Source organism: Apteryx rowi, unplaced genomic scaffold (genome assembly GCF_003343035.1).
Source record: "Apteryx rowi isolate R43461 unplaced genomic scaffold, aptRow1 scaffold_106, whole genome shotgun sequence".
Lineage (NCBI taxonomy): Eukaryota > Metazoa > Chordata > Aves > Apterygiformes > Apterygidae > Apteryx > Apteryx rowi.
Genome location: NW_020447264.1, coordinates 2050433 through 2077313, shown reverse-complemented (window position 1 = coordinate 2077313; position 26881 = coordinate 2050433). Strand labels below are relative to the sequence as shown.

At 41.5% G+C, this 26881-nt stretch overlaps 1 protein-coding gene across 1 annotated transcript in view; it reads right to left on the bottom strand.

Annotated features, from left to right (window-relative positions):
- Positions 1-26881, bottom strand: part of TSNARE1 (t-SNARE domain containing 1) — a 436739-nt gene that overhangs the window by 46615 nt on the left and 363243 nt on the right. The window contains exon 13 of the mRNA XM_026069584.1: positions 16717-16832. Within this exon, the coding sequence (XP_025925369.1) occupies positions 16737-16832 (96 nt within the window). The 3' untranslated portion in view covers positions 16717-16736. The remainder of the gene's footprint in view (positions 1-16716; positions 16833-26881) is intronic.

Below are 26881 nucleotides of genomic sequence, written 5' to 3'. Positions count from 1 at the left end.
TTTTTAATTTTTWATTTTTTTTTACACTTRGCTACATACAATTCTACTGTCTATACCTTGAGAAGCAAGTCCCTGTACTAAGCCTTTGTAAAACCTGATAGTGTATTTCTCATTATGTCTATAGTAATTTCAATTATTTTCCTTTGTCTAAAACTTCTGTTACACTTTGATGCCTGTGGSCATTTTAAGTAGCTACCTTTTTATTAGCTGACTCAACACATGACAAAAGATTATTCTGTACGKTTCTTCTCCTAGGGTCCTCTTATTAACCTAAGTATTTATATGCTCTCCCTTAATGTTGTGGAGAAGGAAAACCTTAGCAAATTTGCCCTCAGAACACACGTGTGGGTTACAGAAGAATTTTATCATTTTTCAGCAGATCAACTGACCCAAATAACATGTAACCTAAAAAATAATTAGTCCAAACACCATTACACAAATTTAGAGAAGAGCAACAAAGACAAAAAAGGGCTGAAGATTTTCCCAAGGACAAAGAAACTTGCGTCAAAACCAAGAATTAAGCTTGGATAGTCACTTCTCTTTCCAGTTCCTTAACAGCCACCAAACCAGTCCTTCTCTGATAGGTACACAGGCTGAAAATAAAAAAAAGGTTTTGTACACTCCTGGACATAACAACTTTCTCATTCCTTGGGCCTTTCCATCTACAAGAAGAGAAGGATGGCAGTACCTAGGACCCCAGTGGGGTCCTTACTGGCTGTCCTCCTCAATATCATGTCTCTCCAATATCATAGGAGGCACATTCGCCAGATCTCTGTTACCTACGGGTTTCCCTGGGGCAGAAACGAAACCCTCAGGCAGAACCTCCCACTTTCCTTCATTCCCTTTGCTGAACGTCATCACCATGCATATGCAAAACCATGACACAAGCCCTCATTTATTTGCTAACTTTCCGTGGATGATTCAAGCACGGGGGTCTTAGACGCCATCTACCACAGCTATGCCAAAAGGCTTAGTGAAAAAAGTTAAAGAAGCTTTACACCTTCTGCGGCAAGGTGTGGTGGGATACCTCTTATGCTCAAGCTCTAGTCTTCCTTAGCAGAGTGTGGGCACTATGCCTGTGAGGTACCCAAAGGCCATGACCACTTCCAGACACCATAAAAGAAGCCAAAAATGTATAATAATGATGTCTTGGGACCACAAGGGAACTCCACAGTGCTCAGAGCCAAGTGATAGGAGATGGTATTCTGCACCACAAAATTACAAGATACGCTTTAGCAGTATGGACTTAAAACAGCCCTTTTCACATGGCCTTCATGCCAGGGATCATCTTTTGGCTCTTTTAGACATTAGCAAAAGTCCAATCAATGGCTCCTCCCTCAAAAGAAGAGAAAACAAAAGAAAACAAAACAAGACCCTTCAAAGCCAAAACCATTAATCCCTTCTGAAATACCATCCTCACCTGAAAAATGGGCTCAGCTGTAGGACTGTGTCTGCTGACTCAGGTTCTGGGTGCTGTGAGTTAAAAAAATAATGCTGGAACTAATATTAAGTTCAGAACAAGGCTCAGTAATCTCAGTAAATGCTAATAGAGTTTTAATGCTGTTTTCATTAACTTTATGCCCTTTCATATAGAGCCAGAGGGCTACTCAGTGATAAGAAAACCCCACCGATTTAGATGTATGAATGGATGCTAAATGCTAATGCTGGAAGCACTGGGCAATGCTCACAGGAGGGCTGTGACAGGATAAAGATTTTATAGAGTGTCACATCAGGACTTGTTGAGCAGGCTGAATGTCAAGAGTAAAACCAACATTAGGGAAAAATGAGAGCAGGAAGATCTCTGAAGTGATTTTTTTGTTATTGGAAACCACAATTAAAAAAATTAACTTTCTTCTGTAAGTAGCTAAAAACCCAATAGGAAGCTCATGAAAAGGAGATAAAAAAATATCTGACAGAGAGCAAAACCCTGCCTTTCACAGGAAAGCCAGAGATAGGCTGACAAAATGTTTCTGGTAGACCTAAATTTTTCCAATACATTTCAGCAGGGGATTTGGTTATCTGAGTTGCAGCACCAAGTCTAATACTTTGGCTGTTTTTTTTTTTCTCTCTCTCTCTTTTTTTGTGGAGCACTTGTCAGTAGGTTACGGGGAAGGGTGAATAGTCATGACCAGGACAGCCTGACAAAACCAACGTGTGCCCTGCATGGAAGTGCAGGTATAAGATGTCAAGAACATGGGGTTTATTCCCAGTTCACCCTGAGACTCATTTTGTGTTTCTGATCCACCAGTATACCTGCAGTGAAGCATGTGCCCTAAATACAGCAGCAGCTTCACCAGCTGCTACAGGGCAGCAAGGCTGCATGTGCTCATAGTTAAGCCAGTGCTCAGGGTTTGCTAGAGCAGAGCTTTAGTCCGTTGCACCCCTTTTCCTCTCTGTTTGTCATTTTTTCTGGCTGTGTATTAAGGTGGGTGAGAGAGGCAGTCAGCACGCCCATTTGTATATGGGYTTCCCATCTGCACATAAAAAGCTCCAGCTAAATCCAGTGTTACCTTCACTGGGGTCAGCTGCTTAGAAGTTGATATCTGATGTAAATGGTCTACAGAGTCCCTGTATACTGAAAGAGAAACATCTCAACAGAGCAAGTTCTTCATCATTAACGTGAGTGTTGAAGACAAATTAACTTGTGCCTGTGGTTAACTTCCGCCACTGACAAGAGAGAAGGCCTGCAAGATCTGCTTGATCTAAATGCCCAGCAAAAGAATGTCTAAAGTGAGGTGGGATGAAACATACTTTAAGTGTTATGTTTCATAGCAACTGCACACAAAATCTGGGTTCATTGCTCAGACTCCCTGCAGTGGGTATGAGAAACCATGACGGCGTCTTTGTTCTTTGGGGAAGGCAATAATTAACCATTTCCTTGGATACTTGATGTGCCTCAGACTGGAGCCAGGGCTCCCACTGAATCAACATCACTTACCGTGAAGGTCCGAGCAAGGTACTTGCAAGGTGGGACTGATATAACTCAACAACAAGGAAGCGCTGAACACAAGTTCAGCCACGCAGGCTGCTGAAACTTTGCAGTTAAGCTGCAATCACTCTAAGAAGTTAACGTATACCCTTATTCTATCCAGGCAAATAACATGGCCTACGTTATTACGGTAGGGATTCCTTAYGGCTACCAAGTTTGGAGCTGCTCCTTTACCACCTCAGGCAGGTTATATCAGCTTGTCTGGCTATGCAAACACTTCATATCTACTGTGAATAAATGCTGGAAATTCAGGAGGAATATTGAGAAGAAATTGAGTGGTAACTGCAATTGTAATTACCCAGAAACTCAGGGGATGTCAGGGAGTCTGGAAAATGGGTGAGTATCCTAGAAAAGACGTTGAGGCCTTAGAGGCTTTCCTGGGATGGACAAGTGAAGAAGTCAGATTTGTGGCAGAAACCAGAGCAAGGGAAGGTATGTAGAAGAATATGCAATATCTTTCTCCAGTACTTGGCCTCCAGCAATATGCTGGAAGAGGGGAAGCCGATGGGGGATCTGGAGACAGATGCGGTACATGAACTATTCCCACATACAGAACTGTGCTAGCACAGGGGTTTTTGCATAATCCAAATTTGCAGCTGTGGGAGGAAGCTAGTCAAATTGGCAGCCCTGGGATGAACCACCAGCCCAGCCCACAGTGTAATGATGGAAACCCTGGGAAAGTGTTGTCGGTTCCTGCCTGTAAGCCATGTCATATGTGTGGGGTGTTTTTTGACCATATCGAAATATTATGCTGCTCATAGGACCAAAAAAGTCGGTCGGCTTCTGCTGAAACAACAGACCACCTTCTTTGGATCCCTGCTGTGAGGCAAAAATGTCCATCAGGGCTGCCAGATGAGTTAATGTCACATTAGATGCAGCACCAGCCTCTGAGTCCTTTTATCTGCCACTTTGGCTAAAATCAGCTGAAACATTTCCAACCCCTTCCTCAGTTTAAAACTCTGGGGCCTGGAGGCAGTGTGTTTTCTGCAGAAGATTTGCAGTTGGCATGTAGAACCCTTATCAGTCCAGCCCACATTCAGTCCAGCCTGCACACAGTCACGGGGAGAAATAAAGCTCAAAAGTACCAGCTTTTCTTAGGTACACCCATCTTGACATTCAAAGGGACTTTTGCCTTCAAATCACATTTCAGATCATTTTCACTATGGTGAATCCTAATGGTGCCTCTGCTTGGGACTGGAGATTCAGGTCAGAATTAAGGCAGCCAAATTCTGGCATGGGGATGTCTCTGTCTCCRTGTGCAATGGGTGTCCAAGCTCTAATTATAGTTACTGGACCTCTAGACAGTACAGTCAGAGGAGTCCAGAGTAATTCACTCCATGGTGGACATTTAAGGCTCAGTCCAATTGCCTGCACACAACCATCCAGCGCCGTTTGAGACTTGCTGGGGTTTAGAAGACATCTCTACGGGGCTAGGAGCTATAACAAGTGAGAACTATGCCCTTCTGGACCCACAGCTGGGGTCCAAGTGACGTAGCCTTGGGCATCTCAAAGGACATTAGACATAAATGTGTGGGCAACTGCACCGAGCCCTTCAAAGCAGCCAGACAAACTGCTGTATAGGCTGCTAGATCTGTAGTGACTATAATGGGAATTCAGAACACCAGGCTCACATGGAGGTGCATTGACATCCAAAGTAGGTGCCTTAATCTTGAACTTCAGTCTCACCCAGGGTGAGAGAAGAAAAGCAGTGGAGTGATCTGGAAGATGGAATCTGTTTTCCTGGCTACTGAGGAGCTTTTTTCTACTGTGTCTGTATGCACAAAGATCTTACCAGGAAAAAAAAAATAAATAAATAAAAATTCAGAGTGAGATTTCCCATTCCTGTGGAAGTAAGCTCATTAACTTCCTGGGTGTTTAGACAAAAGCAGCCCTCATGACCACTAATTACAAATAACACAAAGAAAAAGAATGCCCATCCTTTTTGGCTTATATAAATGCTTCCAGTGCAAAGGGAGAGCATTCAAGGCTTAGTCACAACAATGGCAAGTAATTCTAAAGCCCTTTGTATTGTAATAAGCAATTTAAACCAATAATATGCAATTTGCAAGATATTTCACTGTGAAATTAGCCTATTTTCAAGAGAGACCTCTATGTCTATATGCACACATGAACAGAAACACAGAAATGCCCAGCACACCCACACATACGCAAATGCAMACACACAATACTTAAGGCTCTGTCTGTCAGTACTTGGTCCCTGAGCTGCAAAAAAATGTAAGAGAAGGCTGACTGCTGATTAACTACAGCCTATTTCATGCTTTGTAACTGAGGCAATCGCTATTTTTATCACTCACCACAGTCATAGTTGTTTGCTTCACCCACCCAAAGTTCAGGGCTTTTTGTAGCCGAATGCACCAGGTTTTGGGTGCATGTGCGTGCACATATGTGGCTGTGTAAGTTTTAGCAAAAGGATTAACATGTTGACTTCACTAAAATGAAATCCTCACAACAGAAAATTGCATTGAAATTACTGCTTGAACACAGCATTATGAAAGCAATGAYGGCAGCAGACTACAAAACCTAGAAYACACACRAGYTGAGCAAGAAAAAGAGTGTGCTAAGATGACTGCCTTCCTTCACAACAGTCGAACGAGACTCAAATTTTGCTGATGTCCCTCTGCAAATGAATAACAGAAAAGATTGTCCCTTTGAGTTTGCATACGCCTGAATATTGGCACTTCAGTGCTTCTAATCCCACAAGAAGAGTGGAAAACATAGTTTAGTCCTCCTCATAGCATTYCTCCTGGCTTTAGCCTTACACGGTTAGATAGAAATTCAAACCCAGATCCTTGCCCTGAACCCAGAATAAAGGCTTGAACTGGGATCCTCTACCTTAAGTCAGGAGGCTAAGAGACATGTGAAAGGGTTTCTGTTTGGTCTTTCTCAGAGTTAATATTTGCTGAGACAGACAGCAAGCAAGAACAGTTATTTGGCTCGATAGTTAAGACAGCTAAAAGAGGCAGTACGTGGCGATTCTGGTCTCTTCATCACTGAATACTTAAATATTTACTGAGAGTGGAAAAGGTATGAAAAAAGAGAGAGACAGATTTCCCCCATATCTGAGCTGATGTGGATGCCTCCTTTGCCCAGTTGTATATTAGTCTCTCTCCSAGCTAATTTGACTAGATTTAGGATAAGGTTGTCCTTTAGTTTCTCTTCACATAGGGAAGCAAGAGTGCATAAGAGATGGAGAGTGTTCCTCTGTGATCCATAAGAAAATCTGCACGCCAGCCGTGAAAAATCTGCCTATCTGCAGCAATGCAGTATTTATCGAGTGCTCATCTGCCGTGGACAAGCTCAGCACCTTCTGGCTCAGCAAGACACTGGGCAAAGGGCAAAAGCCTGCTCAGATTGTAACAGCCCATTACCAACAGCTAGGAAAGAACGCAGCCTGGAAATGTAGCTTCCCAAACTGGAGAGGTTAACCATGAATTAAACAACTTTGATACGCTTTTATTGTATTAAACAATATATTACACATTCGCATTGATGGAACCCATCAGCGAACTCATTTTAAAGGATTTTGCTAACATGGCTATGCTAGCAGAAGAAAAACAAAACCCAAACAACTACCCACACTCTTTTTTACTCCCATGGTACATCTTTTTAAGTGTAAATCAAATCTATTCTGGGCTTCAAGGCACTCACAGAATTAAGTTACAGAAATCTTTGATCACTTCTGTGCCCTAAGAGCAATTCCTGTCCACAAAACAAGGAAAATATCCAGCGTGCTGAACCAAGATATCCAAGATCAATGTACCCAGCCATTTTGACCCATGAAAAGCATATACAACTGAATAGTCTGGTCTGATGTAAGCCATCACTAAGTAGTTCACAGTAAACGCAGTGGCAAATTATCCAGGAACGAAGAAGAAAATCAGAAACCATTACTAGCGGTAGGGAAATATAAAAACTGAGGCAAAAATGGCTATTAAAATATATTTTAGTGTTATAAAATTGGCCTTAATGRACTATAAAATAAATAAGCCTTAATGAACTATAACAGCCACTTACAATTATTTCTATACTAATAAGCTTGTAGAATACATTTGCCATATACTGGTCATTAGCAAGATAAGCTTTGGAATACATAATTTAATAAAGGAGAATTTGCTACCAATAAAGGGATTCCAGGAACTTTGTGTGTCTGTCAACCCACAACTGAATTTGAATGTCAAAAGAGAAAATTTCCTAAGCCAATAAATATCCAAATTTGTTCATACAAGCTGAAATGTAGCTTTTATAGCTTCTCCCTTGCATCAGATTTCTATTCTACATTATTTTTAATGCTGTGTACTTGAAAAAAATGTAAATAAATATTGGTTATTGGGATCTGCCTTGCACAGAAAATTTAATAGGAGTTCTTAACTGCATGTTGCAAACACAATACAAACAAACACAATGCAGTTATAAAAATAAGAACAATTTTCTTCAAAATAATCAACAAGAATGCCTCTTCATATAACAAATTTTCAGAAGACACATGGCTTGACATCAAGAAAACAGTCCTTGCAAAAATTGAAAGAGAGGAATTTCCACTTAAACGTAAGAAAAAAATACCCTTTYTTACTGTGAAAGTGGTCAAACACTGGAACAGGTTGACAGAGAGGTTGTGGAGTCGTCATCCACTCAAGACCCAACTGGACATGGTCCTGAGCAACCTGCTCTAGGTGACCCTCCCTGAGCATGGATTTGGACCAGACGATCTCCAGAAGTCCCTGCCCACCGAACCATTCTGTGATTCTGTAAGGCACTTAGAGTTTATAGTTATGGCTTTTGAATAGCTAAAAAGATGTACAGCCAAGAAGCAAAGAAGTGGAGTGCAGACAATTATCATCAGAGCCTTAAATTGTATGGGCTTTTTTCTGTCCCCTTTTCAAAAAATTCCTCCCATCCAGAACAGTACCTAAGGTGCTAAAGATATTTGTTCTTCTAAAAGTACTCTAGCACTCTCAAACTTTAAGAAGAAAAATAAGATGCCTTGAAAATGTTCCACAGACAATATGGCTTTTTTTTTTTTTTAATCTAAAGACTAGGCAGATGATCAAAGTGATCAAATTGCTGCCATTTAATGAGTTACTGCTTGTCAGCTGAGAGGCAGTCACTGATGCAATGTTATTCTTAGCATGTTTCGATGACATGACATCAAAACTAATGCATTTTACTCTGCACTCTCAGCAGCCTGTCCATGGACAGCTATAGCTGTTCAGCTAACAAGAGGTAATTCAGTAAGTCATGGTAATGTGAAAATTGAAATGATCTACCCCTTTTCCACCTTGTGTATCGCTTCAGTAACATGCAACTTTGCTGCTCTTCTAAGAAGTTGAGATGATAAAATTAATTTGAGATGCGCAGCTGTAAATATGGTGTCTCTTTGTACAGGCTCTCACATAATTTCTGATGACCTARTTCTAAGAGGAATGATTTATGCACTGCATAGCAAAGTCATTTGACACCATAATGTAAAAAAGCCATTTCAGTATAAAAATATGGCTATTAATTGGGGAATTAATAATCTGTCAAAGCTTAAGCAACTTCCTTACCAAACTCAAAAGGAAAAGAGCCATCTCTCCAGCAGTTTTTAGGAAACAGAGACAGTTATTTCTTTAATGACTATTTAAGTTAAAAGGCTTCTTTTACAGATCCATTGAGAAAGGCTATTTTGAGAGCTGAAACATATTCTGTAAATGAAAGGTTGTTGTGAAGCAGATTCCAACTCCTATTAAAGCCTAATGAAACTACACGGGATATTTCAGAAATTTCACTGAGTACAGCAGAATTATAATTCTTATTTTAAAGATGATTTGAGAATCTCCCATCCCAGAGATAAATGCAATTAGAAGTATATTATATATGTATATTAAAGAGATTACTTATTAACAAGATGTAGATATTACTCAGATCAACCCAAGGAGGTGGATAGCTATTAAAGACATGACAACCACTAAGTTATTTCAGCCAGGTCTGAAGCTGTGTGGGATTTTTTGTTTTGTTTTGTTAATGAGAGTATAGGAAGAAAAGAACATTACAGAAACAGCCTTAACAATCCCTCTACACTCTACCTGCTTTCACCCTCAGTTTTAAAGCATAAATCTCAGATCATTATGTTTGCTTCTGCTTGGCTAAGATCAGCTGAAACGTCTGCTTGGAGAGAGGCACTTGGTAACATAGAAGAACAAGACAAGCTACAGCACACCGTGGGATGAGGCTATCTTCTGGCTGGGATGACGGCATCACCAGGGCTTCAGTGGATGTTGCTGGGATAAAGTTATACACCACTTCAGTCAGTACATTTTATTAATTATAATGGTTTTCCTAAGACATTGAAATGCTAACGAACCCATTCACCACCAAGTTGTTCAGACTCCACTTCCCTGTGATAAAACTTGAGTTATTATCGGTGAAAAGAAAGAGCAACCCTCCCATCTACACAACTGCAGACGACCTCTCTCAGAGAGGCAGCTAACACACTGAAACCAAACCATGGTCCATTCACAGCTCATCTTCCTTCATGGGCAGCTATAACCACAGATTTACTGCTTTTCTTAGAAGATGATTTCCTAGTAGGGTATCAGTTCCTCTAAGTAAACAGCCAAAATATCTCTTTCTTAATCCTCCGTTTCCAAAGAAAATCCAGTGTGCTATTTATTAGGTTTTCTTCAAGAGCACGTTGATCCCAAATTACTTTGCTTTGAAACCATCACCAAGGATAATATCCATGTAACAGTTTCAGGTAGCTTCTATACTAATGATGCATCACATCCTCCCATTTAGTAAATGGCACTGGTGTACTGCACACTGCCCTATTCCAAAGAAAACCTATAGGATCCCTCCTCTCAGTAAACAAGTTTTTCACATTTACATCTCAAGAACACAGATAGATAGATAGATTACCTAAGTGTACCAAAACCTGATATTCTCAGAGCTTCTATTACCACTACTGTGTGCCCACAGAATGAGAAAAAACAGATAGACACAGCCTTCGAGACTGATTTTGGAGACAAAACATTGTCATAATTCCAGCGACCTTGCTGTTTCAACAAGAAAAACAGTTTGTTCTCAGAGAGTATACTACTAAGATTGGATTTCCAGGTTACTTAGGGAGAAAAAAAGAACAACTGCAGCACTTTTTAATAATGTGACYAAGGAAAGCAAAGCTTTGTCTATTATTTGCCAGAACTGCCGTCCCTTTTTCAAACTCTCTCTCCTTCACAGACAAAAGCTTTCAAATATCATGGAATCAGSTAGGACTGAAAGGGTGATAAAACATACAGGAACCTTGCCCATCTCCTGATCATCCCCCACTCAAAAGGAATTGCTCTTCACACAAGAAGAGCCTCTTAGAGTTGCYGTATCAAAAAGAATCACACACCTTCCCAAACAGACTTCAGCGAAAGTGTGCTCACCCCAGATCCAAGGAGGATCAGGAAGAGCGATGGCCTCTCCTGGCCTGCTCTTCCATGCTCCTGTCCTCCTTCATGTAGTCTTTCCTGTAAATGGCACAGCATGAGGCCAGAAAGACCATCGGTCTGAACCAGTATGGGCATTTTTGTGTTCGTTATTGCAGTGGAAACTGCATGCCCCGAAAATCAGCCTCTTCTTTCAGGTCCTCAGAGGTGTGCCATCATGCTTAGGCATTGCAAAGCATGAATAATTAATGTTTGCAGGTTTCTTTCAGTAGCTCAGATCAGCAGTTCTCCATTAGTCTGAAGGGTCAGGACTGTGCACAGCAACTTAGCGGGATTATTCTGTTTTCCTGCTGATTGTGAAGAAAGAGTGCAGAAACCCGAGACAGGACTAAGCAAGCTGCTGACTGCTTAAAATTCCCACTGACTTTGGATTCGAAACGGTGAATTCAAGTTACTACATTTTAATTGAGCTGCAGGAGTTGTTGGCATGTGGGCTCTCAGTCTAAAGCAAAGGCAACATAATACATCCTGCCTTAGCTCTTTTTCACCACAGAGTTAATGACCTGGCATTATGTGACGCCTGCAATGACCTAAGATTGTGTTGATGGACAGTTATCAAGTTTTGGCTTGACATGCATTCAGCCACAGTAACCTGTTATCAAAATGTTCATGTGTCTCAAGGCTTGGAAGAGTTGTATAAGACTCGGAAAACTCAGAGAACTTCTTAGAAATAAAATGGCCTATTTCCTGGTCCTTGCTTCTTTCTTGCCCTGTGTTATTCTGAAGGTCCTTTTGCCTAAAGGACATTTTGTCTCTTAAAATCTAATTTTCTCTTGGTAATCATTTCTCTCCTCTACATGCCTGTATCTCAGAGTTCAGCTGGCTTCCACAGAAATAAATTAGTTTAGAGAACTGCAGATCTGGCCATTGGAATCAGGAACATCTTAAGGAATATAAATGTTAGCTTGATTTAAGCAATTGGGCCAAACTTTTTATACCATCTCAGTTATTTATTTAGACAAACCTTCTCAGGAGATTGATCAATGTAAATTCAGATCTCATTTTTGACTGTTTTAAGTTTGAAGCACACAAAGGTGCTGAATCTATCTCAGCCTTCCTGCCAAAGCAAAACTTGAGCAAGGATGCCAGGATCTAAGCCATTAAGAGTAAAAGCAAGACTAAAAGGCAAGGATTGAATGACGCCTGACTGTAAGCGTAGGACCCTATACAAAATAATAAGAAACAGAAAAAAAAAGATATAGCAAAGTTATTGATTCYTGATTGTACTGCAGAGCAAACATGGCAGCAATGCCAACGCCAGGGCAGAAGGGTGAATTATTTTAGAATTTGAATGACAGCTGGCAAATATGATGACCCCCCAGAGGGCTCAAAAGGTTGAAACAAGTGCGAAAACGGAGCCACTCTCATACTTATTAAGCTACGTACAGATGTGTGGTGAAAGCAAAAAGACAATAAGTAAAGCCAGCCCCATGATATCGATTCAAAAGGCAAAAGCAATTCCATGAAACAAAGCTGTCTATGTTTTGCCCTTACTTACAATGTTCATTAAGCCGATTTATTGCAAATTGCATCYTGAGTAGGAACTGCTGTGCTCTTACAGCCTGACATTGCCAGGCGAGAGATGCACAGAGCAAACAACAGATTTTCTATTGCTTGTGTTGGAAGAGGATGTCCAGATGCGTCTCCGCACAGGAAGGAACGATGGCGCTCTAAGTACCAAGTGCCTCAAAGACACTCGTTGATCTTGTCCCCTGTGCCACCTACAGCCCTTATGATCCCTACTGATACAGGCTCAGATTGCATTTGTTGGTGTGTGATTGATGTCCTGCCTTGCAAACACCTCCTCTTGGCTCCACAGGGTACTCTATAGTCTACGTGGATACTCTATAGTCTACCTGGAAGTCTGCTGCTATGAGGGAAAGGAACATCAAATGGGGCTCTCTGAGGCTGATCTAACAAAATCCTGTAGTATAGAACTCTTTTCTTCCATCCTGGTTTCAGACTCCAAGGTTTAAAGCTCTCAGATGAAGATGTTCTTTACTTCTTCAGGCTGGACATCACGAAGGGTCTGGTCCTCTGAGTAAGTGATGAAGAGTGCAGGTTTTATAATTCCTACCACGTTGCAAGAAGCCAGGGGTCCAGCACACAGTGACATAGAGCACGAGGTACCAAAAAATATACTCAAGATGAGAAAGGGGAAAAAAAAATCACCAAAGAGGGACCGTATAAAATCAACTGTCTGAGCCTCTTTCTCATTGGTCACGGTACAGAATACATTTAATCACATAATAAGCCAATAAAAGAAATAGGCAAGGAAAACTGTGATTGTGAATGAGAATAATAATAATAAAAAAAAGCTGAGTCAAAATATTTTTCCAATTTTCTCCTATGATTGATTCATTAAAATCAAAAGAATAAAGTTGCATGCTCCAGAAACAGATGCCCAGAATTTAATTCTTGCTTTTCCATATGGACTAGAGCCCTGCTCTAGAGAAACTGCCCAAGATGGATTTTTAACTGTACATTAAAGCTTACATGCTGATAAAGAGATAAAGAGTGGAACCCCTTGCTCAGGATATTTCACATGTTTAAAGTTCTATGGTTGCTCAAAAAGTGACTGGACAAATTAACAAAGTTAATGAGAGAGGAATGCCTTGATGGTGATTAAAGACTAAATAACTGCTTCTGGGACCAGGAAATCCAATCGGTGAAAGCTGGGAGAATATTTTGTAGAACGATCACTCTTGCACGCTTGCCTGTTTTTCTGCTCTTCCCATGCACTGCTGTGAGCTACTGCATCATCTACCGAGCAGGGACACACTCCTTTACTCCTCTGCGCTATTGCTCTTTATTCATTGACAGATTCCAAAGTTGGAAAGAACAGCAAGTCCATAGGGTCTAAGGGCCTATATAATGCAGTCCGTTGTACTGAGTTCAGTAACCTTCGTCTGCCTGAAGTGTATCTTAGAAACGGGGAAGGCACCTTCTGCTGCAACAACGTCTTCCAAGGGCACAGAGTAGTCAAGTCATCTTTCTTTCTTCCTTCAGCTAAACAGATAAAGATGATTGTCATCGGAAAGCATACTTTCCAGCCTGCAAGTACATTTAGTACTTTTCTCCAGGTTTTTCACCTTTTTCTTCCACCCAATCAAAAAAAATGCCTAAGATGTAGGATTCCGACAGTCTTGATTGTCACTCTGTGTATTTTTGCACTCACCCAAATGAGTTCACAAAAGACAGAGGACAAGAAGATCCATCCAGGCTAAGAAATCCTGACACTAGACAAACACATTGTTAGAGGAAGGACATCTTTAGGACTGCTACTGTGATTCTGTCTTTTTAAGATGTTTACTGACGTTGAACCGTAACAGCAAAAAGAGCAGCTGCAACGCTTTTACAATATGAGCAATGTGACCCAAAAGTTTCTGGGCTATTTTCCTGAGRTGGCAACAAACAAACGTACAGACATAAGTCCCCAGGAGTTTCTCCAGGTCCTCCGTAGATGCTCTTCTCTCTCTCTCCAGACAAAACTGCCCCAAGGAAGAAGTGACATACTTATGGCAGAGTCCTCGCAAAGGCAGAAGCCAGGGCTCAGAGGACTCCGAAACAGCTGGTCTCTCTGCACGCACTGAGCTGGRAGCGAGGATGCCACCGCTGCTTGGGAAACTCACAGGAAAAAATGATTTTTCCAATGGCAGGAATGGGTTTGTCTGCCAAAGTCATGTCTGATTCATGAAAAATAAAAAGAAGTTGYTTTTTTTTTTTTGTCCTTATGAAAAGAATCATTAATTCAGCATAAGCATTGCCAAAGTATCTATAGAAAAAAAAATGAAGCCTATATATTGATGATCAGCTAGATAATATTGACATAATTTCTTTCCTTTAACTCACTGAGTAGTGACCTTCAGATTTCACAGCTGCACTCATGACAGCTAAAGAAACCTAGCCGGGACATCATCTAAATGGGGCATAAACCATTTCAACAGGGTGGGTGGTGGGGTTTCTTTTGACTCCTTAGTGTTTCAACACAGAACAAACTCTTGGATGCCAGGTTAAATGGAAGTTCTGGCCAATCATTAGTAAAGTTGGGCTTTTATTTAGTTATGTGTCCTGGCACAATTCAGAGYATTTTGCAACCAGTTCCCCAACTAGCTTTTTTCCTTTTATTTTCTCTGAACTGTCATGTAGAGCTCTTATACATTAAAACCCAGCTGTTCTCTATCTCCCAAAAGTATATAAGGCAATTTTACATGAAATAGTTTGTTGAGGTAGTTGAAACTTTAAATCCACTGATATTTTAAAATCCATTTGCACTGCAATTCAGAACAGAAAAAATGTTCTCCATGGACATGGAAATTCTGAAAATGTTCCTTTTCTGAAATCTTCAAAATGTAAATGTGAAATCTGCTGCACAGCATTTGGGGTCAATCTAGATTAAGAATAGTTTATAATGATCAGAAACCATACTTGTTCCAATATAACTCAGTGCAGTTTTGGCCTGTACTTGTACTGCTGGAAAGTAACTCATGTTTTAGAAGCGTAGTAATTAGTTTCCCAACTGATGATTGAAAGTAGAGCATTATATTTTTCCTAGGGCTTTCATTAGGATCTCTAGGTTCACTTCCCTCAACACATGGATCTGTTAACAGAAGATTAACTCTAGTTTTCCAATGTACTTTTATTGTTAAAATATGCTGGTTCTCTGACATTATCTGCTTAAGGGATTTAAATTAAAATGTGTCTAGATTTAGTTAACTGTTGATAAGATTTGTGATTTCTAGGAGCTGAGATATATTTAAGTATTTAAGTATATATAAGTATATATAAGTATATATAAACCAAATTTTATTATACTATAAATTACCATGAGGCATCACATTTTCAAACCAGAATAATGTAACCAAAATTACTGGGATTACTCTAGGTTTAAATCAGCAGGACAGATCACCATCTGGATCTGTACGCAGTGTCTCTTGTGTAAAAGAGGGATGAAAATATATATAGAATTAATATAGGCATATATTTAACATATATAAAGATCATAAGAGCATCCACATGGGATCACCTAAAGGTCTACCTCATTGATATCTATTCAGCAATCTATTCAGCACTGGCCACTAGCCGATTGCCTAAGTAAGAATGAAAGTGTAGAAGAGTATTTGGAGGTATTTCTCCTAGCTTTAAATAACGTAGGGCTCATGATCCTCCTCATCCAAAAAATGGTGAGTTGGTATTTGATAGCCTTCAACAGATTTTTCATTCATAGATTTATCCAACCCCTTTTGCACCTAAGTTTTGGCATTCACAATATCATGCAGTAAAGGCGTTCCACAGCTTAAGTACATGTTCTGTGAAGAATTATCTTTCTGTGTTTGTTTTGAACCAACCCCTGCTAGCTAAATTTGACAGCACAATTTAGAAAGAAGGCACAGAAGAGGACAGTTGGTCCTGAGATGGAAGGACAGCATTATCAAGTGACGCTGAACTCTTGTAAAATGAAACAAGAAACAAAAGCTGTCAATCTCTCGTGTTTTCTCTATGCTAGTTTCAGAGGATAGTTCAGACTAAGAAAGTTCTGCCTAAATTATCAAAAAGGTCCTAGTTAACCTCACTATAATGCAGGTACAGGGCCGATATCCCACGTGCTTTATGCAGGTCTCTGTGAGGGACATGAGAGTTCTCTAAACCAGAAGTTGTCCTACCTGATGTCTTCAGGATACTCTCATTAAAACTCTTGGGTTCTTGCTTTACCACTCAGAAAACCTGCTATTGCAGCAGGCACGCAGGCCAAAGGGCCAGAGCCCTTTGGATGGTAGAAGTTCTGTATATTTGATAATCTGTTCCTGAATAATGGCTTCCCCACCTTCTGAAGAAGCAGAAACTCAGAGGTGCTTTGTATCAGACAGAAATTAAGGATGAAATCGCTTATTTGATTCATTCTACTGGTGTAACGGGGGGAAAAAAAAAAGAAAACTTTTTTGTATTATGCTTTCTTTTTAAAGGACTCATATAAAAAACAAACACAACGCAAACAGCAGAGGAACAGCAGAGGAACGGCTTATGAGATGTTTAGACTGAATAACGACTCAGTGTACACTTTAAGGATCCACCAAGGATGCTATTTATGAGCTCACATACCCTATAAAGAAAATTATTTTCATAGGCCAGCCTTGAACCTGAAAACTAAGATACATTTTTCTTATCATTATCAGCTTTCTGAGCTGTCTCCCAGCTATCTTACAGGGTATGATAAGAGACTTAGTGAAAGGCTTTTACCTGTGGAAACTGCAGCCAGATCAGTGTTTGACTGAGACCGCGATGATTATGACAACAAACAGCAGGACGGTCAAAGCGGCAGAGAGAAGGCAGCACTTCATCTTCCTGGCTCGTTGCTAAAAGAGGAGAAAGAAAGAGAAATAAAGACATGGACTTTTGAATGGGAAGATGGAGGGTAAATCCATGAAGAAATATTGCTAATTTTCCATTGCTGGGACTAGCTGAAACAGGTCAATACAACACGGAAAACTTGCCTCTTCCTCTGGACTGGCCCATCCTTCCGAACAACCCACGTTCAACCTTTTCAATGAAAATCCCCCGTAAATATAATCACCTTCTCTGCACAACTTTCTTCCTACTTAAATCATCACTCGTCTAGCCACCAGTCTTGATAACATCATCCTGACCTAATAAACCAATTGCATTTACCCAGGGTTCTTTACCTTTCTTACAACCAAAGCAACACTCAGAGGAAAGACTATATTATTATTGCTGCTATCCACTTTTCCTTCCTTTTTTTTCCCCTAATTGGTGCAATTAGCCCTCCCACTCTGCCACACGTTCTTTGCTCACTGGTTTACACCTCTTTGCACTGCATTATATTTCCTAAAACTTGCTTAAAACTAGGGTTCTAGAGAGAAAAGCATCATTTCCCAGCTGTTTTGTTCTACAGATGTTTTGGCCTCTTAGACCACAAGTGACAGGGGACACACCTCCTCTGTCAGTGCTCCCAAGCCCACTGCTTCATTCCCTCGTAACCCTCTCAAGGGCCCATCAGCTTTGCGGTACAGACCTTGAGACGCATTTCCAGCAGGGAATTTGCAAAACATAGTGCCTGTCCTCTCCAGGCTTTCACAAGCCTAACCGGTGTTTTTTTGTTTTTTTTTAAGTGCAGATTTCCATATTATTTTTTTTTAAACACATACAAATGCTGGGTTGTCCTACCTCTGCAGCAGAAAACCAGTGATTCATCTCGGTTTTGAGTTTGCTTTTCAACTGCCCAAACACAAATATTTTCTTTGGGTTTGGGAAAAATCAGATGCTTTAAATATGCCATTCCATTTGCATACTTTGAGAAGGATCTTTCAGATATGTAAGGAAGGAGTGTGAGTGTGTGCATGCAGGAGAGTTCTTCCCCTCCCCACTAATTCTGCTTGGAGGCACCCATTTGCTCACACTTTCCAATTAGCTCATTGTGGCTGTTTTGGAGAGAACATGGGTGGACTAAGGCTCGCTTGCTCCCTCTCTCTTTAACCGACTTTTTCACCCACTAAATGATGTTTCTTTAGAGTGGCTCTGCACTTGCAACCTTCATTTCTGGACAAGTAATGTAGTCAAATGCATACTGAAAAGCCGAGTACACAAGCAATAGGCCTGCTAGGGTGTCCTGTTTCCTTTTAACCTTGATTAATTCCAAGTCAAACCAGGAAACCTCTGCCTAGAACGGCAAAATATCTTAAAACAGCTAGATATACTTGTTCACTTCTAAAATGTCAGAACCTTTGCTCTGACAGTAGACGATGCTAATAGGTCATTTAGCTTCCAGCAGTATTCTCAAATATTCCTAAAGAGATTTTCAAAGGCTACACAGTATCACTTAGGATGGCTTTTCCATCAGTTTCTTTACAGAGAGTTTCCTTGCTTTGTTCTTCCTGGCATTGCAAAGTCCCATTCACCATTACTTTGCACTTTACATAGTCTTTTTATCAGTGTCATAAATATACTAATCAGAGGATAAGAGAAGCGGGGCCAAAACTGTATCCTGGTATTTGGTCCACATTTTATGACCTCTGTCCTGGCTGGTAAGTCAGGATAATGGTTCCTGCTCTGTTTGCAACATCTCTTAGGGGATTTAGCATTACTGTCTTTCACAGCCATATAATCTGTGACAGCATTCTCCTGTCAGTTCTAGTTCTTTACATTTCAACAGGGGAAACGTTCAGTTCTTTGAGACCCTCTAGTCTGCAGTCATAAATTTTTACATGCCAGAGGATACCTAGAGCAGTAGGACACAACTTCTGAGCGGTGCCTAATTGCACAACCTCCTCTGGACACACTGAGGAAGGGTGGCCATCTGCCCCAGCTGCTCTTTGTCACTTCTATGGAAAAGTACTCTCACATGGGCAAAAGTCAGCGGTTCCCCTCAAAGTACAGATGCACATCCTGCCACACAAAAGCTATGCAAGCAGCCCCTCACATATGACCCGACCCCCATGGACACGCCTGTCGTGTAAACCAGCCCTGTCCTGTGGATACTCCCATATTTTGGTAGAAATGGACACACTTGTTTGTGGATAGCCCTTATGAAGGAAGAAAGGAAGCTAGCAGGGAGTCTGGTGGCCAAAACTGTTCACGTGGCTCTTGCAGCCCATTCCCTGCTCTTATCAGTGGTGAAAGATAGAGCATGTTGCATAGACTGATAGTTCACCAGATAGGATCTACAGACCATGCTGTGGGCAGCCTCACCTGAACGTTCCATAAGTACATATACAATAATTATACAGCATACATAATGCTATTATGTACAATATTTTCTGGCTATTATCTCTGGTTTAAGTCAACAAAATGTGATTGCCAACCTGAGATGATAACCAGAGCCCTAATGCCCCTGGAGGGAAGCGAGGAGAAAAAAACATTGCAAACTTAGTTTTCAATAACCCCAAGACACTGGGGCTCTGGGTTTAAATCCAAATGACATTTCCTTGATTTGGGTAATGTATGCCCTGCTGTGAAATGTTCTTTGGTTCAGTACCTACCTGAAGAACAGATTACCATCTGCAAAACAACTAGCTCTATTGTCTGGCAGCTTCAGCACTGATCAGGACTGACCCAATTCAACAAGTGATGTGAAAAGCTGGAGCRATTTGAGTAAGAAACTGTTTCCGGAAAGAGCTGAGCTCAGTGTCATTAAGACCAATCAGCCATGATTCAAGTGAAGAGCTGTTAGCTTTTCCATTATACTGATGAAAAGTTCTTGGTATCTTTGCTGAATCAGTGTAGCCCTAGCCAGCTCAGGTGTTTACTGACTGATGGTTTCCTACCTTTTTTGCCCTTTTCACTCCTTCTTATTTTGGAGATTTTCATGGAAAGGAAGAGAAAAAGGAAATTTGGGAAGAACACTCTTAGCATTTTGTGCAGCTGAGTATCCTGTAAAGCACCAACACTACCAGATGACAGGAGACAGACCTGGAAGGGACACATCTCCTATTACCTCCCCTTGTCTCAGGAATCTCTACTAATATCATTTCTGACAGATGTCTGCCTAACCTGCCTTTAGAAACCATCAGTGATGTAGAAAAGGATCTGCAGTTATGAGGGGAAAAGAATAAAAAAAAAAAAATCACCAAGGGGGTAGTTAAACATTCAAACAGGAGCCCAGAGAAGCTGTGGAATATCCATTCTTGAAGATATTCAAAACTAGGCTGGACAAGGAGCAACCTGATCTAATTGTCATTGCTTTGAGTGGGAGGTTGGACAAGGACCTTCAGATGTTCCTTCCAACCTACGTCATTTTATGATTCTATGATTATGATCCCTTGAATTAAGGTTAATCTGCCCTTATGTGGAAGTGGTATGCCATTTCCAAATCCACAGTCAGATCATTTCTCCCCAGGGCAAGTTCCTTACTGCCCTGAGACAGATGCTACCAGGTTTCTGCCTCAGAACTGGTAATCTCAGAATAGTAGAGCTACAGCCACAGAAAGATCAAGAAAAAAAAAAAATAAATGTATGATTTATTTTAGGACATAATTTTTCAAGGAGCTTTTCATTATTGTAACATTTCCCATGCTTCAGACTAAACACCAGCCAGTTCGTGCCCCTTTTTCCAGCTCTTCCTTCGCTCAATTACTGGAAATCTTTCTTTCTCACTGTCTGCATCAATGCAATTCCTTGTTCTCCTCTGCTTTGCTGGGCTCCAGCAGGGGAAGCACTGAGGACATGGCCATCGTGGCCTCCTCTCGGTTCATGTTGCCCAATGCAACCTGGGCCCGTGATTCCTTAAGGGAGCAAGTGTGAGATAATTTTGCCCAGTCCCTGCCTTTGCAGTTGAAACATATTTACCTGCTTACTGAGAAAACATATACATAGGGCTATTAGCACCGCAGAGGTATCAAGAGAGTTTGTTCTTGGTGCAAACTGAATCTTCAGGTGTTTCCCCCCAATTTCTAAGAAGTATCAATTAAAATTGAGAGAACAGCTTTTTCAGAGACTTGTAGGTTTCTCCATATATTCCCAAAGATGACAAGAGGTATGGCTGCTTTCTCCATTCTTTTTCCTACCTGGAAAGTATGGATATTCTACTAGAAAATGTATGAGAAACTTAACCTTAAGGAGTATTATCTGCTTTCATTTTAATTATGTTAGCATATTCTGACCTGAGGCTGGCATACTGTTGCACTGCACTGGTCTAGCTCTGTAGCTCTGCCCTGTACTGTTGTAAGCCTATTTCCCATGATACCTAGAATTTTTTGATGAAATTGGAGCTAATATATTGTCATTGCACACGTTTGCCCAAGATGGAAAAAAAAAAAAAAAAAGGTATTGTGGGAAAAAATAAAATAAATAAGAACCTACTGGAAGAAGTAATGGCTTTTTGCAGTTATTTTTGCTAGGCTATCAGGTTTTATTAGTAACACGCTATAGGTAAAGATATTTTTTAATCCTGACAGAGGCTTTTTAAACACACATGTGAAACAGCAAGGAGTAAAAAGCAGGAAAGGAATCAGCAAGGCTATTTAGGGACACAAGGAAAAAGTACTTTATATTGACAGGAGATATGGATGTGACTGAGCCTGGAAGACTCCTTTCCTTCATTGTTTCATCAAAGAACCTGCAGGTCTTATTTTACAGCCTAGAAGAACTTTCTTTCTCGGGGGTGAGATGTGAAATGTTAAAAGACATTTTAATTATGTCACAACGGATAGTTAAGTAATTAGAAACCATTAAAGTCCATTGCAGCCCTAGGCCCAGAAAAGCAAATTGCCTCTTAGAAATTCCTAAGCAAGCACAGTTAGAAGGAGTAAAGAAATGTTTGTTGCTAAGGATTCAAAAGCTGCCTGGGGACAAAGTATAAATAAAAAGGGAGTGGGTCCAGAGGAAAACAATATTCCTATATTTATACAGAATAGAAAACACGGAGTCAAACCAATGAAGGATTTTGATTCACTTATGGAAAAGCAGCATCATGCTCCTCTACTCTCCATGGCGCACAGGGCAAAGCAGGGCAGAAATTCCCAAACTGGCTCTACTAAAGAGTCTAAAAGCCCTAGAAACAGGCATATTAGTTCAAGTAGATACGTCTGCTGCTACAGTTAGTCTATTCTGGGCACCTTAGAGCATACACCATTTCAGAGTAAAGACAGAGGAGAGACCTCGGGCTCCACARCTGTGGCATTTTCTAGGTCTCCTGCAGCACGAAAGCATTTTTTAAATAAAGAACAAATAATGAAGTGTTTTCCAACAGAGTGAGAATTACTACAAGAAATTCTGGTAGTACAATGCCAGTACGATATCCATTGAAGATATATCTGTTATGGAGATCTATTGCCTGCAAAACCATCCAGGAAAAAAACAAACACGGAAAAAAATTGAATTTAAAAACCTAAAAACCACACAATAGCAGCCTGGAGTTGTCAGGTCAGAGCCTTTTAAAGGCCTYTGTTGGGCAATGAAAAATCACCTTGATTAATTTTCAAGTAGTTTCCTTCGCTGTAGGATTAACAAACCTGTTTGACACAAAATGGTACATTTGATATGCAAATCTCTATCGAGAGGCTYTTGTGACGTTAAAAACATTTGTACGATCTTGTTCCCTCTGCCCTCAGAGGTCGTCTGGAATTTCACTAAAGCATTTCTCTATGCACTTAAYATCCATTTTGAAAGCTAATTTGAGGTCTGCTGAATTGGGAGCCCGGGTCCTTAATTACTTTTGGACATGTTTATATAGAGATGATATTGTGAATCTGAAACTACTGTCACTCCAGTATTCACGAGCAGGAACTCTGCCGAAGGCTGTGGAATTCTCATAGGAAAAAAAAAGGAAATATTGGAGTAACGCAGCAGAAAATCAGGCCTTGTGGACATGCTTACCTCTAAGTATTATGTAAACACAYCGAGGGAAAAATTCTCCTTCCACTTTCACCAGCGACTTCATCATTATTATTTTTGTTGCTATATTCTATTTATATTGATGAGATTCCTTTAGATAAGTCATGCGCAAKCATAAGATAGTAAACAGATGGTGTTATTGCAAGAGAACTAGGGAATATGACCTTTAACGTGTGTACAAATTCAAATGCACTGACCAAATTTGGTGACCTTTATGGAAAAGCCTCCTAATAGAGTAGCAATGAATTCGCTATTAAATATCACTGCTTCTGCAGACTGGCTTAAAAAGGCCAGTAATATTATTAAGCACTTTTGGTACATTTAAATGAGAAGGAAGCAGCCAACTTGCTTATGAGTAAACCTTAAAAGATATGATAGCAACAGGAAAAGGACAGCTTACACTAGCAGGGGAATAACGCTTTGCTTTGTCACATTGCTTTTCTGCCGTTATCGCCACATCATTTCGACCAATTTCAAGTTTTCCTCTGCTGTTCTGTCTATGTGTTTGCCACTTTGCACTAATTCTGTGCAATCTTCCCAGGCCCTTCAAATTTCTTCATGATTCCCTTAGTCATTTATCTTCTTTGCACATATCCTAGGTGAAACTAAAGGCCATCCACAGGCAAAGCTGCTCAGCATTTCCTATGGTAGGACTGTGTTTTCTGCCACTTAGATATTTAGCTAGTGATAACCATTCAGGCTGACATTTTCCACACCTGAAGTCTGTTTCAAGCTGATATTTGTTTTTCTTCGTTCAAGCAAAAATGTTTCAGCTAATTCTAAGAACAAAAAAAAAAACTATTGAAAAACGTCCAAGTTTGCCCATGCCAAAAAAGATAATGCAAACATTTTTTTCTAGTGTCTTCATGCTCTGGAGCAAACTGGGGAATGTGAGAGGAGCAGGGAAAAAAAGAGCTTGTCCCACTAATGAGGGTGCACTTCTTAGTGTTTCTAGGAAAATTTGGCTCCTCTTGGGAAAGGTACGACTTCTCCGAAACCCCAGTTCGTGTACATTCGTGACTAGTTCAAAATCAGCGGGTAATTTTCCGAAGAACCCCATCTGCGCTGAAGTCTGTCAAGGTGAGGATAAGAGCAGGCTGTTCTCTGTCTTTCTTTCCCTAAAAGCAGACAGGGGCTGATGGTGAGGCTGTACACAAAGATTTAATTGCTGCGTTTTCTAACTTTTGAATGCTTGAATTAGCAATCTTAATATACCCTTAATATATTTGTTTTTCTCTTAATGGCTGAAACATCATTTACAATAACACATGATAATGGCTTACATTTCTATCATGTCTTTCAAGGCAGCAGGCCTCCAATGTGATTTACAAATTCACTATAAAGAGGATTAATTTTTTCTCAGCACTGGAATGAAGCCACCTACCTCTGGCAGCTGTTTTAATTCTGCATAGCAAATCTAGTCAACAGTTTAAAGCAGGTAATGACTATTGTGCGTAGCTGAAGCACCAGATAGCCTGCAATTTCCCGAAGAAGAGTTTGCACAGGATAGCAAAGGAAATGCCTCTATATTCTTGCAGAAACTGCCTGGAGATGCTTTATGACCCTACACGGGCGGATTCACACAGACCTGAACTCCACCAACAAGTCTAGCCCAGAAACATGGGTGCAAAGGAGCACAGAGGAGAGAGAACAATTCAACCACATTAAAGYGGTGCTGTGCTCAGAGAAAGACTTCTTGCTGAGTAGTGTTTATTAGATTATGTCACTATATGAATGTGATCAGACTAAACAGTCCCAACTGTCTCAGCCTTTCCTCATAGGAGAGATGCTCCAGTCCCCTAATCATCTCTGTGGTCTATCGCTGGGCTCGCTCCAGTAGCTCCATATCTCTCTGGTATTGAGGAGCCCAGAACTGGACACAGCACTCCAGATGTGGCCTCACCAGGGCTGAGGAGAGGGGAAGGATCACCTCCCTCGACCTGCTGGCAACACTCTACCTAATGCACCCCAGGATACCATTGGCCTTCTTGGCCACAAGGGCACATTGCTGGCTCATGTTCAACTTGTCCACCAGAAGCCCCAGGTCATTCTCCGCAGAGCTGCTTTCCAGCAGGTCARCCCCCAGCATGTACTGGTGCATGGGGTTATTCCTCCCCAGGTGCAGGACTCTGCACTTCCCTTTGCTGAATTTCATGAGGTTCCTCTCTGCTCAACTCTCCAGCCTGTGCAGGTCCCTCTGAATGGCAGCACAGCCCTCTGGTGTATCCACCACTCCTCCCAGTTTTGTATCATCAGCAAAYTTGCTGAGGGTGCACTCCGTCCCTTCATCCAGGTCATCAATCATGTTTAACATCTTCATTAATGTAGATCGGCCAGCATTGACATCACTAGTGACTGACCTCCAGCTGGACTTCATGCCCCTGATCTCTTCCACGTGGGCACCAAAGATACTGCCAAGGGCAACTTGGAAAGAGTCAGATGGGATTTCAGAGCTCTGGGGGCAGTGGTTGGGGGTGTGGGGGCCCACGTCATTTTCTCCTCAGTCTTGCTAGTGAGGGGGAAGGATGGGAGGAGGAATAGGTGGATACTCCAAGCAAATAATTGGCTGTGCTGCTGGTGTTGACAACAGGGATTTTGGTTTCTATGACCATGGGAACCTGTTTGAAGATTGGCAACTGACTGGGAGACATGGGATCCACCTCACTAAGCGGGACAGGTGTGTCTTTGCCAACAGGCTGGCCAACCTGGTAAGGAGGGCTTTAAACTAGGAAAGATGGGGGAAGGGGAGAGTTATAGAGACAGGGTAGTCAGCAAAATGCGGCTCAAGTGGGATACCTCCAGCAATTGCATGCCACTAAGGAAGTACCTACAAGACAAAACTATGGGGAATCCCCTTGCACCCCTTCTGGGRAATCAGCATGMTCCAATACCTCTCTGAAGTGCCTGTAAGCAAATGCACGCAGCATGGGGAATAAACAGGAGGAAACAGAGATCTGTGTGCGGTCGCAGGGCCGTGATCTCATTGCAATTATGGAGACATGGTGGGATAGCTCGCATGACTCGAGTGCTGTCATGGATGGCTACACACTTTTTAGGAAGGACAGGCCAGGAAGGTGAGCTGGGGGAGTTGCCCTTTATGTGAGAAAGGAACTGGAATGTATCGAGCTCTGCCTAGGGGTGGATGGAGAGCTGACCAAGAACTTATGGGTAAGGATTAAGAGGCAGACTAACATGGGTGATACTGTTGTGGGTGTTTGCTACAGACCACCCAATCAGGAAGAAGTAGATAAGGCCTTCTACAGACAGCTGGAAGTAGCCTCATGATCACAGGCCCTGGTTCTCAGGGGGTCTTTAGCTGCCCTGATATCTGCTGGAGGAACAACACAGCAAGGCACAAGCAATCCAGGAGGTTCCTGGAGAGCATTGATGATAACTTTCCGACACAAGGAAGGGCTGGTTGGAGATATGAAGGTTGGGGACAGCCTTGGCTGCAGTGATCATGAGGTGGTGGAGTTCAGGATCCAGCAAGGAAGGAGCAGGGCAAAAAGCAGGATCACAACCCTGGACTTCAGGAGAGCAAACTCTGGCCTCTTCAGGGATCTTCTTGGAAGAATCCCATGGGATAGGGCCCTAGAAGGAAGAGAGGTCCAAGAAAGCTGGATAATATTCAAGCATCACTTCCTCCAAGCTCAAAAATGGTGCATCCCAGCGAGGAAGAAGTGGAGAAAAGGGGGCAGGAGACCTGCATGGATGAACAAGGAGCTCCTGGCAAAACTCAAACAGAAGAAGAAAGTGTACAGAAGGTGGAAGCAGGGACAGGCCACTTGGGCGGAATATAGGAATGTCATCCGAGTATGCAGGGATGCGACGAGGAAGGCTAARGCCCATTTGGAATTAAATCTGGCAAAGGATGTCAAGGACAGCAAGAAGGGYGTCTTTAAATACATTGGCTACAAAAGGAAGACTAGGGAGAATGCGGGCCCTTTGCTGAATGGGGCAGGGACAAAAGATACAGAAATGGCAGAGACACTGGATGCCTTCTTYGCTTCAGTCTTTACTGCTAAACTGGCCCTCAGGAACCCCAGGCCCTGGAGAC